This window comes from Elgaria multicarinata, chromosome 1 (genome assembly GCF_023053635.1).
Source record: "Elgaria multicarinata webbii isolate HBS135686 ecotype San Diego chromosome 1, rElgMul1.1.pri, whole genome shotgun sequence".
In the NCBI taxonomy this organism is placed as follows: Eukaryota; Metazoa; Chordata; class Lepidosauria; order Squamata; family Anguidae; genus Elgaria; species Elgaria multicarinata.
Window position 1 is genome coordinate 63,896,996 of NC_086171.1, and position 15,305 is coordinate 63,912,300.

Below are 15,305 nucleotides of genomic sequence, written 5' to 3' on the forward strand. Positions count from 1 at the left end.
CGTAAGTTTGCACAAATAATGGCAGAGCAATGTTGAAGACATGGGGCATCATACAGTTTCTGGTTTGAGGAAACATCCTCAGTATGAAGCGTTGTCAGGAATATTTCTCCATCTCTTATTTCTCCTTTACCGGCCAGAATTTATTTATTTATTTATTTATTTATTTATTTATTTATTACATTTCTATACCACCCAATAGCCGGAGCTCTCCCCTCCTATTGACACCACTTAGCTCTTGAGTGACAGTGATCTGAACATACGATGAATGAGGCTTAAGCAGATACAGCACATACCCTCTCACTTCTTTTGGGGTGTGGGTACACAGAAATCTTAACATTTTGTCTTTCAGTTTTGATTGTCAATGTTTGGGTGCTAAACTTACAATGGCCTGATTTTCAGGTATTGGGGATTGAAGGAACTACTAGACAATATCAAGAGTTGCATAGATGCCAACACATGCAGCAGCCTGCATCTCTTCCTCCTCTGTCCTTCATATTATATAACAATGCATCTGAACTAGTGTAGCGGGACTCAGGAGATCCAGGTTCTAGACTCCACTCGTCCCTGAAGTTCACTGGGTGACTCTAGGGCTAATGACTGACTTTCAGCTTAACATACATCACTTTGTTGAGAGGATAAAATGGAGAGGAGGAGAATCAGGTAAGCCACTGTGGGGGTTTTGGAGAGGGAAAGGCAGGATATAAATGTAATAATTAATAAAATCACATCATCACACTCGGAGTTGTTCCACCCTTACTCCACTCCTTAGGCTGCTGCTTAAGGGGTGGGGAAAAGAATGGTAATGTCATATCATTGATCTTTTACATTAATAGACATTTCCCATGCTCCTTGGAACGGTTGTGGTGAGGGGTTGCTGTTTTCAACGGTAGCCATGAAACTAATGTCAAGTTTCAACCTTGACTTCCCAGTGACTTCCATACAAGCTTGTAAGAACTCCCCCCAGTAACCTTCACCTGCAGTGCCATCCCACTTTTCCAGTCTTCTTTGCACACGTGCCTACAACTAACACAGGTTCAGGTATCCATCTTGCCCCACCCACTGCCCTCAAGCTTGAAGTAGATTGTCTTTCCTTTTTATAATATCTCACTTAGACATATATAATGTCATCCTTCACTTTGTCAAAAGCAACAAAAAAAAAACTACGAACCCAGTTGCAAAACTGTTCTGGACAGCAATGTCTTTGCTGGGGTGTGTATTTCCTTATTGGTCACCTAGGCAACCAAGCCCGTAGTCTCCTTCTCTCCACATTGCCTATATAGTGGCTGAATGTTCCTGTTTAGTCAGCCTTAAAAGTTAGCAATTTCTGGTCCGACCAGTCCAGAGAACTTCCTGTAAGCATAACTCTTCTTCCTGAAAGCATTAATGTGAATTAGCATAAACAATGGGGCAGGTTTCCTATACTGGTCGAGCCATATTCCTCTGCTCTGCTCAAGGTGCTCAAGCCTCCATGAAGACATTCGGCCTGACGAACGTGCTCCCTCTCCCATTTGTCTTCCACAGGCATCATGGAGGTTTGTGCTATCTTAAAGCAGCATCGGGTGACTTCCAGGGATTGAGCAGATGCATTGCTCCCCTGGGCCCCACCAGGGACTGAACCTTTACCCTGCTACTGCCCTGTTGACATTTTGCAGCACAGTAGTAGTGTGAAAAAGGGGGTATTTTGATTTAACTCAGTGGTATGGTAATGGGGCAGTGAGGAGCCACAAAAACAACTTCCAGTGGCCACATTCCAGTGGTGGCAGAGTTGAAAGAGAAAGGGTCAGGGCCAAGATATCAAGAAATGCCAAAAACACCATTATTTTAGCTTAACCCTCTTACTGCCACTGATTAAGCTTTCCCATTTCAACCTCTTTGAATAGAAAAAAAAAACTGCACAAAAGTGGAGAAACCACCAAACAATCAGCATTTGGGGAATGAGAGTAAGGGCAGAGGAAGTGGGCATGGCCTTCTGGGGATCCCAGGTAGGCCAGATTTGGTGCTCTGGGGCTGCAGGTTCAACACCTCTGCCTTATAGTAACTGAGAAACTGAACTGGGTCAGTTTGGACAACACGTTAGTCAATGGTGGACTATGTAAGCAACCACTGATTAAATAGTCCCCCGCTGACTATAGTCTGTCAGGCAAAAACCACGCCACTGCTGGCTATTTTCCAAAAATAACCAACAGAGATAACCAATGGTTTGCAGAGCTGTTTCTCTGCACAACCATTGATTATTGTGTTGTGTGGTGGACTGCAGGGATTATTTCCTGTGTTTACAGAGTTGTGAGGCAAGAGCAGCAGAAACAGCTGCCACTCTTGCCCAACACACCTCTATCGGCATGGGAAATAATCCCATCCTGGGAAGTGCTTGGGCAGCCACTAATCATCCCATCCCTTGTTGGGGACGGGGACATGCCTTCTCTGAGTGGGGCGCCGCCAAACACAGGGTGCCAACTGTACATGTCTCTTGCCCCTGCCCTGTGATCCATTTGGAGACTGGCTTGAGCGGATAGAAGGAGCTCCTTCTATCCCCTTCAACTGAACCCCGAATGGAACACAGGGCGGTCGCGAAGGGTGTCTCCTTCGGCTTGACATGTAATGTCAAACCGTGGGAGAAATCCCTCCACCGATATTGGGGGGGGGAGAAGTCTCTGTCCTGCAGCTGTCATGAGCAGGAGAGATCTTTGCACGTTCTGTCCCCATTTGCTGGAAGAGAAGGGGAATCGGACGCAGAACCATCTCTCCTACCACAGCGAAGGATTCCCCTTCTCTTCTGATGAATGGGGATGGGACATGCAGGTATCTGTCCTCCTCATCACAGCTGCAGGATAGATCATTGTGTCAGTGCGGTGCCCCTCTGTGTCCATGGCAACAGGGAAGGGGGCAGCACTGCTATAGACACACACACCCCTGTTGCCACAGCCCCGACGGAGAAGGACATGCCATTGCTGAGCCATGTGATCCTCTGACAGGGATGACATCGCTCGGCACGGACGCATCCTTTGCTGGCGGCTGGATCTCGCATCCTGACACGTGAGGAGACTGTTCTGCAGCCTCTTGCTTCTGCGGCAGGACGGTGTGTGTTTCTCCATGCATTGCCGCCGCAGAAGCAAGAAGCTTCAGAATGGTCTCCTCGGATGTTAGGGCGTGAGATCCAGCCACCGACAAAAGATGTGTCAGTGCTGAGCGACATCCTGTTGCCTGTCCCTGGCCACTGCAGCAAGAACCAGCGGGCACATTGCCTCCAATGACAGAAGAGGCGATGCGCCCGCTGGAGCTACAGTGCATTGATTCCACCTCTTGTCAGGAGGAGCGATGCCTCAGTCACTGCTTCTTTCTCCGGCGACAGTCACTGCGAAAGACGTGCCATGGCTGTCGCCAGAGAAAGATGAGGCAGTGGAAGCATCGCACCTTCTGACTGGAGGTGGAATCAATGTGCCGTGGCTCCAGCAATGGCTGCAGCGTGTCTCCATGTGCTGGGTCTTTCCTCCCCCCTCCCCACGGAACAGCGGCACGCTGACAAGGTAAGGAAGAACCAGCACTGCTATTCAACGCAAAGGAGAAGGGAGAAACAACTACTCAACGGAGTGTGACTACTCCACTGAGCATTACTTCCATGTCACCCAAGTGCGACATGCAAATAGTCATCCGTGGAGTGGACAATTCACACTCCGTTGTCTAAAGTGGCATCCAAACGTACCCTGTGTTTATGTAGGTGAAATGATGGGGCTATGCAGGTAGGAACCAGGCTGATTTTCAGTGTCTGGGGTCCCTGGGACAGGGAGTTTAAACCCTTCCCCTATGCGCACTCCTTTTTTTTTTTATTTTTTTTTTTTAATTTTTATTCATTTTCAACACTATATAAACATAGATAAACATTTCCAAAATATAACTGAAACTAACACAATAAGAAAAAAAAATACATCAAATATCTGCTGCATACATATTGAATAATTGTTGAGTACAAATATCAAAAACTATTACATATGCCTTATCACACTACAACATCTTCATTCTTAACATAAATGTGCACCCCCCACCTCGGGATCATTCTTGAGTCCAAAATCTAATCATTTCTTCTGCTGGTGGTTTCCCACTTCCCTTAGTAAACACGAACACTAGGAACTGTTTCCAGATTCCTTCGAACTCATTTATTTTAGTTACGCCTTTTCTCCACTTAATATTACATGTCAGTTTATCATTAATGGCTATGTCCCATACTACTTTATACCATTCCTCAATAGAATATTCCCCTTGGATCTTCCAGTTCCTAGCTATCATCAATCGTGCTGCAACCAACAAACTCGATATCAGCTCTATAGTTCCTTTTCCACACTTTATATCTTCAAATAGTGACAGCAATGCTATTTTTGGTGTTTGTTCTATTTTCATTCCCACTATTTCTTCAATTTCTGAAAACACCATCTTCCATAATCTTTGTACATATTTGCATTGCCACCACATATGTAAATACGTTCCTTTTCCCCCACATCCTCTCCAACAATTTGCTGAATGTTGATCACTTATCTTATTCAATCTAACCGGGGTTAGGTACCACCTCCATAAAATTTTAAAATAATTCTCCTTTATTCTTACTGATAAACTTCTCAACACTCTTTGTTTCCATAGTCCCTCCCAGCTCTGTCGCCCTATTTGTATCTTCAAATCTGATTCCCAAACCATTTTCTCTGTATTCTCTCTAAACTCCTTCTCTAACAATATTTTATATATTTCACTCATTAATCCTTTTGAAACTATACTCCCTCCTTTCCCTTCCTCCTTACTTACTACTAATTCTTCAAACCTCGTCATCTTTCTGCACATTCTATTATCTTTAATCCACTTTTTATTCCATTGCTCTAATTGACCATATTCTAACCAAGATAGCTTCTTCTCCTTTGACAAATTTTCCATATCCTCTCTTGTTTTAATATCTCTTACCCAATCCTTTAATCTTATTTTATTTTTCTCTTTTAATATTTTACATAATCTACCCTTTAGATCCTCTGGGAAATTCTTTAACATTATTATCGGTGCTAAGGGAGAGTTGCTCGGAAGCAGCTTCCCTTTAAATTTACTCCAAATTTCCCATTGAGTCCTCAGGAGTGGATTATCTATACTTCCAACCCACTTTCTTCCTCCGTCTTTAAAAAAAACATTCTCCAAATTCATCTCTACCTTATTTATGGTTTTTTCTTCCATCCAATATAAATCTCCTACTCCCATAATTGCTTCTACAACATGTCTTAATCTATTTGCTACGTAGTATAATTTTATGTTTGGGAGACCCATTCCCCCCTTTTTTTGGCTTAGGTACCAATTATTTTTATTCACTCTTGCTCTCTTTTCTCCATTACAATATTTATTAATAATATTTTGCCAACTTTTTATCTCGGTTTCTGATATTTTTATAGGTAACATTCTAAATACAAAATTAATTTTAGCTAATATCTTCATTTTTATTAAGGCTATTCTTCCGAACCAAGATAAATTTAATCTTTTATATTTCTCCAATTTCTCTAATACCTCTTTCTTTAACCTCGTTAAATTTTCCTTTTCAAGATTCTCTAAATTTTTTGTAATTTTAATTCCCAAATATTTAATCTCATTCTTAACTTTCAATTCCATTCCCTTAAATTCCCAATCCTTTTCTTCCTTCTTGGTATAGTTAAACAACATCATCTCTGATTTAGACCAATTTATTTTTAACCCTGTAATTTCCTCAAATTCCCTCAACTGATATTTAATTCTTTCTAACTTTCTTAATGGATTCTTAATGGTCAATAAAGTGTCATCCGCAAACATGTTTAACTTTATTTCCCTTACCTCTCCAATTCCTTCTAACTCTTCATCCTCCCTTAGTGCCTTCGCCAAAACTTCCATAACCATTACAAACAGGACCGGCGAGAGCGGACATCCTTGTCTTGTTCCTCTGGCTAGTCGTATCTTTTCAGTAAGTCCGTCATTTACCACCACTACCGCCGTATTTTGGGAATATAGCTGTTCTATTACATTTTTAAATTTATTTCCAAATCCCAATTTATCTATAATACTCTTTAGTGCCTGCCAGCTCACACAATCAAAAGCTTTAAAAATATCTAATGCCATAATACCTGCCTTAATATTTGCTTTTTTTATTACATTTATTACATTTAAAACTCTACCCACTAAATTATGCATATGTCTTCCTACCACAAACCCACATTGATCTGCTCCTATATATTCTGCCAAGAATTTATTTAATCGTTTGGCCATAATAGATGTAAAAATTTTAGCATCCTGATTTATTAAAGAAATAGGTCTATAAGAATCGGGATTAGTCAAATCTTTATCTGGTTTTGGGATCAGAATTATCACTGAATGTTCCCATGATTCAGGTATCTTCTCTCCTGATAATATCCTGTTATAAAGTTCCATTAATTTTGGAACTAGACAATCTTTGAAGACCTTATAATATTCTGGACCCAAACCATCTGCTCCTGGTGATTTACCCACTTTTAACTTATCAATAACCTCTTCAACTTCTCTTTGAGTTATTACTGACTCCATTAACTCCTTATATTCTGATTTTATTTCCTTCTTTATAAACCTTCCAATATACTCCTCCACCTTTTCTTGTTGAATTTCTTTACCCTTGTACAATTCCTGATAAAATTCCTGAAAAATTTTTATTTTAGCTTTCATTGCATGACAATAATTCCCTCGGCTATCTTTCAACGTTTCTATCCCATTCCTCCCTTTTTCTTTTTGTGTGAGCTTGGCAAGCAACCTCGAGTTCTTATCACTGTTTTCAAAATATTCCCTTTTCATATACATTAAATTCTTTTGAATCTCTTCTATATTTAAATTTTCTAATTGTTTCTTCTTAGCTTGTATTTCCACTAATTTATATTTATCTTTACTTCGCCAATATCTTTCCTCCAAATTTTTAATTTCTATCTCTAACTTTTCCTGTTCTGCACGTTGTTGTCTTTTTAAACTACATGTTTCTCTAATACAGATTCCTCTTGCTACAGCCTTCATGGTGTCCCAAATGACTGACCCAGGTGTTCCTCCTTTTTCATTAATTTCCCATGACTCCGACAGTTCCTTCCGAATTTTATCTACTATTTTATTGTATTTCAATATCTTTGTGTTCAACTTCCATCTATATGCCTCTTTATAATCTTTCTTAACTGTAAATTCTAAACTTAACAAGGCATGATCAGTTACTTTTATTACCCCCATTTCCATTTTACAAATCCTCGTTGCAAAGTCTTTTGAAACAAATATATGATCTATCCTGGAGTATGTATGATGAACTGGGGAAAAATATGAGAATCCAGGCCTATTCCCGTTAAGTAAGCGCCACGAATCTAAATAATCATTTTCTTTTACTAATTTATTCAATATAGTCATATTGTTTCTCTTTTCAACATTAGTGGGATTTGACCTGTCTCTTTTATTATCCATAACCATATTAAAATCCCCAGCTAATATAACATACCCCTCCTTAAATTCTTCTATTTCTTTAAACAACTTTATAAAAAACTCTCTATGCCTCTCATTTGGGGCATAAACATTAATCAAAGTATAGACCTTTCCCTCAATTTTACCTCCTACCACAGCGAAGGATTCCCCTTCTCTTCTGATGAATGGGGATGGGACATGCAGGTATCTGTCCTCCTCATCACAGCTGCAGGATAGATCATTGTGTCAGTGCGGTGCCCCTCTGTGTCCATGGCAACAGGGAAGGGGGCAGCACTGCTATAGACACACACACCCCTGTTGCCACAGCCCCGACGGAGAAGGACATGCCATTGCTGAGCCATGTGATCCTCTGACAGGGATGACATCGCTCGGCACGGACGCATCCTTTGATTATTGTGTTGTGTGGTGGACTGCAGGGATTATTTCCTGTGTTTACAGAGTTGTGAGGCAAGAGCAGCAGAAACAGCTGCCACTCTTGCCCAACACACCTCTATCGGCATGGGAAATAATCCCATCCTGGGAAGTGCTTGGGCAGCCACTAATCATCCCATCCCTTGTTGGGGACGGGGACATGCCTTCTCTGAGTGGGGCGCCGCCAAACACAGGGTGCCAACTGTACATGTCTCTTGCCCCTGCCCTGTGATCCATTTGGAGACTGGCTTGAGCGGATAGAAGGAGCTCCTTCTATCCCCTTCAACTGAACCCCGAATGGAACACAGGGCGGTCGCGAAGGGTGTCTCCTTCGGCTTGACATGTAATGTCAAACCGTGGGAGAAATCCCTCCACCGATATTGGGGGGGGGAGAAGTCTCTGTCCTGCAGCTGTCATGAGCAGGAGAGATCTTTGCACGTTCTGTCCCCATTTGCTGGAAGAGAAGGGGAATCGGACGCAGAACCATCTCTCCTACCACAGCGAAGGATTCCCCTTCTCTTCTGATGAATGGGGATGGGACATGCAGGTATCTGTCCTCCTCATCACAGCTGCAGGATAGATCATTGTGTCAGTGCGGTGCCCCTCTGTGTCCATGGCAACAGGGAAGGGGGCAGCACTGCTATAGACACACACACCCCTGTTGCCACAGCCCCGACGGAGAAGGACATGCCATTGCTGAGCCATGTGATCCTCTGACAGGGATGACATCGCTCGGCACGGACGCATCCTTTGCTGGCGGCTGGATCTCGCATCCTGACACGTGAGGAGACTGTTCTGCAGCCTCTTGCTTCTGCGGCAGGACGGTGTGTGTTTCTCCATGCATTGCCGCCGCAGAAGCAAGAAGCTTCAGAATGGTCTCCTCGCATGTTAGGGCGTGAGATCCAGCCACCGACAAAAGATGTGTCAGTGCTGAGCGACATCCTGTTGCCTGTCCCTGGCCACTGCAGCAAGAACCAGCGGGCACATTGCCTCCAATGACAGAAGAGGCGATGCGCCCGCTGGAGCTACAGTGCATTGATTCCACCTCTTGTCAGGAGGAGCGATGCCTCAGTCACTGCTTCTTTCTCCGGCGACAGTCACTGCGAAAGACGTGCCATGGCTGTCGCCAGAGAAAGATGAGGCAGTGGAAGCATCGCACCTTCTGACTGGAGGTGGAATCAATGTGCCGTGGCTCCAGCAATGGCTGCAGCGTGTCTCCATGTGCTGGGTCTTTCCTCCCCCCTCCCCACGGAACAGCGGCACGCTGACAAGGTAAGGAAGAACCAGCACTGCTATTCAACGCAAAGGAGAAGGGAGAAACAACTACTCAACGGAGTGTGACTACTCCACTGAGCATTACTTCCATGTCACCCAAGTGCGACATGCAAATAGTCATCCGTGGAGTGGACAATTCACACTCCGTTGTCTAAAGTGGCATCCAAACGTACCCTGTGTTTATGTAGGTGAAATGATGGGGCTATGCAGGTAGGAACCAGGCTGATTTTCAGTGTCTGGGGTCCCTGGGACAGGGAGTTTAAACCCTTCCCCTATGCGCACTCCTAACCTTTATCTTTAAGTGAATGGCTGTTAGTTCATGAAACATACACAGGGCACAACCCTGTTAAAGACAAATGAGCAATTAGTTTATAAAAAGAGGGCTAACGTCCAAAACAGAATGCTAGAGTTTGCCTGGAAGCCATGTTCTTTGACCTAAAAGCTTCACTTTCTAATAACCCCAGATGTGTGGAAGACTTAAACTCTAAGATCAAAGGAAGTTCTGGTACAGCAGACAAAAAAGCAAAACATGTGCATGAAGCATTAACAACCAATGCTGAAAGACCCTATTTATAAAGTCTATTAAAGCCTATGGGAATACCGCAGGGCTTCAATGAAATGGACTGTACACTGCAACCTTAATCTTCTATTGCTCTGTCATGTGGCTTGCTCTACAATCCGGAGACTGCCTTTCTTTAAAATAAAATAAATAAAAAGCAAAAAAAAGCAGATTGCTTTTTTTAGGAGTTCTGATTGAAACTCAGAGTAGATTCACCGCCCCACTGTTCCTAGTGAACTTACCAGAATCACTGAGCCTGAACTAAAGCAAATGCTTCTAAGGAAGAACTGGTATTGGTGCTCTGATTTATTACACAGGGAACTCAAAATCAGAGAGGATTGGGAATAACCTTGTAGCTCTGACAGAAAAAGCTACATGGATTATCATAAACCACCTCTGGTTGTCAGAGGCTGAGAACAGAACTTGGGTCTCTGTATTTCAAGCAGTGAGACTTACAGATCCAATCAGAAAAAAATAGATTAGAGCCCCCTCATCATCTCTTAACAGATATTTTAATCCATCGTGTGCTTAGCATAGGCGCACACACACTGGAAATGCCATCCAGGCCATGCATCCAAATCCAGGCTTCCATGAGGAGCTACAGCTTGCTTTCTCTCAGTGGAGCCTGACAGCTCCAATGTCAGTGGGGCAGTGAATCTACTCTGAGTTTCAAACAGAACTATAAAAAAGCTATCCAAGGTGTTTCGTCCCCTTGCACCCATATACAGCACACACATCAAGCTGACAATGCTCTCATTGATAAACTCTGCTCATTGTGTAAAAAACAAACAAAAAAACACACCGATACATGGTGGTCCAATCCAGAAATCTGTACTGACTGATGTGTTTGTGACCGCTCCTTACCATGTTGCACTTTATTTACACATCACTTCAGGAAGTATCAACTGAAAGTCCAAAATAAAGAGGAAGCAGACATTTTATGTACCTCCTAGGGTTGCATCCGGGGTGTGTGTGTGTGTTAACCCACCTGCTTCTCTGTTTGTATAGTGGTTGAACAGGATAACAATAACATATGAACCTGTCTTGCTCGGATGCTGTGAAATAGTGACTCATGAGTTAGTGCAATTCACTGGCTAGTGTAGATGACCTGTACCCAGGAAATCTAGCTTCAAATCACAGCTCAAAATGAACTTCCTAGAGGCTGCTTCATATGTTATCTATATAAGAAGACAGTAGCGTAAGGCTTATTACTCGAGATCTACCAGACCGGTTTTACTCATTTTTGTTTTAAACTGTAGCTTAAGCAATGCAGATGTGCAGAAAATTTTGAAAGTTCAAAAAAGTTCAAAGCTCGAGCTTTAATAGCAGTTCATTTCCTCCGCGCCAAACGTGCAGGGCATCCCTTCCACCAATTGGGTGACTGACAGCCCTGCTCAGCCAGTCAGTGTGGTGCAAAGGAGGGCCCCAGGCACAGCTACACGATTAGCCTGTCACTGCCAGCAGAGAGGGGGAAGGGGACAGGGGCAGGTAATCGGGGTGCCCAAGAGAGGAGGGGCCACACCACATATAAATTTCAGAAGGGGGATTCACTATACTTGAGCCACATTTGCATTATTCAAGAGCCCCTCTGTGGCGAGGAGGCTGAGGGGCTAAAAAGTGGGAAACGAGCAGGGCTAGAAATGCCCCTAGCAACATGGGCTTTACAGTAGTAAAGACTGCAATGCAACAGGTTCTGTTGAAATCAATTTGCTTAGGTGCTGCAAGGCAGCTAACTCTGCAAAAGAGCCGGCTTAAGTAAAATACCGTTCTATCTGACCCACAAGCCTTTTCTGCTGTTACATCTGATCAGTGATTGGAGATAAGTGGATTTTTTTTATATAATAATTTTTATTGATTTTCTATAGCTACAAATAATAAACCATATACATACATTAAAAAAAATATTCATCTTCTATTCTTAACTATATGTTACACTTCTTAAACTAACTCCCATTAATAAGTGCACCCCAACCACCGGGATCTTATTCTACTTTCCAAAATTGCATTGAATCCTCTGGTGGTGTTCTTCCTCCCCTTTTTAATAATACATATTCTAAGAACAATTTCCACATCTCTTCAAAATCGTTATTTTTTATTATTCCCCTTCTAACTCTAACATTACATGTTAATTTATTATTTATCGCAATATCCCATATTTCTTTATACCAGTCTCCTATATCATAATCCCCTTGAACCTTCCACTTTAAATAAGTGGATATTTAAAGGCAATTAAACTTTAGATAGCTTGCATAGAATTAACCTGTGCTTTGCAGGCTTGAAAGTTCTTAAACTGGGGATCACATGCATTACACATAGTGTTTGTATGCTTGGTGGGGAAACGTTGATGCCATTAGCCCCATCCACTGCTAGAATGTGCCCCCAAACCCTTTCCAAATTAGAATTTGGCCCCGAGGCTTAAAAAAAGAAGAAGTTTACCATACCTGCCTTGGGTGTCAGTCAATGTCGCTGCTCAACCTTCATGATGTGTCAAAGCTAGAGTCCTAAAACAGGTCTTGTTTATAATGCCCCATTAAAACCTATGGGTATGTTGCAAGGCTTCTTCTAAGTCACACTATTTTCTGAGCAGAGGGGTAGGGGGCTTAGATTAGGCGATACTACTTAATTACTTTAACATAGGATTCTTTTTGTATTGGTACGCTACTTCTATTAAGTAAAACAACAACAAATCATGCTTTACCTAATCTAGGAAAATACTCTAAGTGCTTTACAAAGCCAGATGGCAAAAAGCCAAATAGAAGAGGGGGAAATCCCAATTACAAAGAATATAAACCACGGCAATTTAAAACAATCCCCCAGAAACTAAACAGCATGGTAATGTAGCCAGAGAAGATATGTGAAAATTACTTTCTCAAGTACAGCAACTAAAGACATCCAAATAGGCCTTGCAGTGAAAAATGCCTTGCCTTTTTTTCTTTACATGAGCTTACTGCCCTATCAAAAGAGAAGCAGTGTTGCCTAGGGCTTCATTTGAGCCAGGCCTCAGATTCACAACCCAAAAACTAAGGCTCAGCTTTTACTGAGCCAATCCATCATCACTAAGCAACCTATTCGTTGTATCTATGCCCCCTGCAATTGCCATTTGTCCTATTTTTAAAAAATACCATAATTTTTTACCATATTTTTTAACATAATTTACCATAATTTTGTGAATAGTCCTTTGACCTGTAACCTGTGGCAAGTAAGAATAACTTTCAGGCAAACAGGAAGTGTTTGTTAAATAGCAAAGAACTGATTCTCTCCCTCTTCCCAGCACCCCCATTTGTTGTCACATGGGTAGCAGCATGTGGGGCCATTTATCTTGAGAGTGGGAAGGAACGATTGGGCACCCTCCCTCCTTTCCTTCTCCTCCACCCTTCATTGCCCCCTATAAATTACTTTTCTCAAAAATATCAGCACACCAGCACCTGGGTTCCAATACATATATTTATGCATAACATCCAGTTAGACTCTCAGCCACAAAGCAAACTGAGTACCTCTCAGCCTTGGGTCAAATCAGCTTAGTTCAGAAATTTCCTTCTAATGGAATATGGCTCTGGAATATGTCATAAGAACAAGAATGTCTCTTGAGTATATGTAGAGTGCATTTCCTTTACCACTTGAGTAACTACAACCTACTGTTATTTGCCTTGGACAAGGATACCGTGTCCCAGCAGATTGAAGGCCCAGGGTCTCTCTATTTAATTAAATAACCATAAGACCATAATAACACCCACTGGCTATTGCCCAGGATGAAATTGCTTCTATGCCATCTGCACATTCAGTGTGGGAAAGGGCTCAACATGCCTCATGAGGAGGGCCTCTGGCTCAACCAGGGCCTAGCCCATAACCCACCCACCCCAATACATATGGGGCAGGGTGTTTCATGTGACCCTCCCTTTAGAAAGCACTTCAACCAGGAACTACAATGGAAATTATTTCATAATAAGCATGGGTTCTGAAGACTCAAGAAGCTTGCATAAGACTCATTTGCAAAATATAGTAAGCTAGTGTTTTACACATCTTTCTCTATAAAGAAAGATCCATAAAGCCCAAGATAGTAGGAGAAGGAAAATGAGATCAGTGCCACCAAAATAATACCAAGATATTTTTTTAAAAAAAGTGAAACTACTTCATGTCTTCAAAAATGAAAATATACTTAAGATCCATCGAGCCTGAGAATTCATACATGCCACAATTAGATTTCTAGCAACATAAACATCAGCAATTAATGTTAAGGGCAAGAGTCAGCCACCCCACCTACAAATTTATGGCTTCAGATCCTTCAGGGCCAAACTACACAGTGCATGCAATGCCCAGAGAGCTTCGGCTGTGGAGTGGTATATAAATGTAAATAAATAAACTTGAAAAACAAGAAGGGAACACAGTCTTGGGAGATTAGAATCACCTAAACTGTTTTTCTCCCTTCTGGGTGAAAGAAATGTGGCATCTTAATCCCTGCAGAAGAGACATTCTAAGAAAAAAATGGCCTGTACAGAAGTTGCAAGAAGCCCTTTCTCTCCTCCATTCCCTGTACTTTGCTCAAGTTTCCCGCCTCCCTATGGCTACTTTTCATTAAAGGAGAAAGAGTAAGTGAATAGAAAGTTACATACCATTAATTCTGAGGAGGTAAACTTTTATCTGAGGTCAGTGACTTCACACTGCAGGTGAGTGGGATCAATCATGACTGAATGCTCCTTCCTACCAAAAAAAAAAAAAAAGTCCCTGCCCATAGGAAATGTAGGGTACCAGGGATAAAGTTGGCTAAAAGTCTTCTCCGTAGAGTCTAGTTTTCTGTGTTCGGGGATGTTTTTGTATGGTGAAGCACTGAGTCATGAGCGCCACCATCACCATCACCACCACCAGTACAGCACAGACAGATTACCACCTCAGTGAGAACTAGGCATTGTCTATAATTGTGTGGCTTTAATCCCAAACCCTCAGATTTCAACATGACTCCAGTGTGGGAGTAAACATGTGGTGAAGTCTCAATTCTTCAAGAAGTGTATTTGCACATTAAAACATATTGCATTTAAAAGATGAAGGTAATAATAATATATTCCATCTTACCTCCAGGAATAGGAAGAGCAGCAATAATGTCCCCTGCTGAAATTGGTTCATTTCTCCCTTTCCCTCACCCCCTTTTTCCTTGCTTTCTCAGATGCACTTAGAAGCTGTCAGAAGGAGAAACATCCCCCTAAGCATCCTGTCTCTCCGGGGGCGCAGAAAAGAAGAGTCGGTTCAGGAACTGAACACGATGGTGGAGGCAGACACTACACTAAGTGGTCTGATGCGAAGGGAAAGTGGGGAGGCGGCAAATCCCCTGATGGGGGGCGGGAGAGGGGGAGCAAAGGTCGGAGGCACGGGCTCAAAACAAAGGAATCCTCAGAGTGATCGGATTCTTCCTTCCTTCCCTTTTCTTTCTTTTTAATGGAGGAAGAGGACCTCGAAATAGATTTCTGTAACTATGCACGTATCAGCTCATTCACTTTCCAAGAACAGACATGGGGAATCAAGCCACGGCTGTGCACTACCCGGCTTAGCAGCTGCTTGAGGAGCACCTACGACGTGGCCGAATCGCTCTTCCCTACGG

The 15,305-nt window shown here is 42.5% G+C and overlaps 1 protein-coding gene across 1 annotated transcript in view; it reads right to left on the reverse strand.

The window, feature by feature from the left end:
- The window catches only part of VOPP1 (VOPP1 WW domain binding protein), a 65,549-nt gene extending 50,520 nt beyond the window's left edge, over positions 1-15,029 (reverse strand). Inside the window, exon 1 of the mRNA XM_063129346.1 lies at positions 14,783-15,029. Within this exon, the coding sequence (XP_062985416.1) occupies positions 14,783-14,833 (51 nt within the window). The 5' untranslated portion in view covers positions 14,834-15,029. The remainder of the gene's footprint in view (positions 1-14,782) is intronic.
- Between the last annotated feature and the right edge of the window lie 276 nt (positions 15,030-15,305).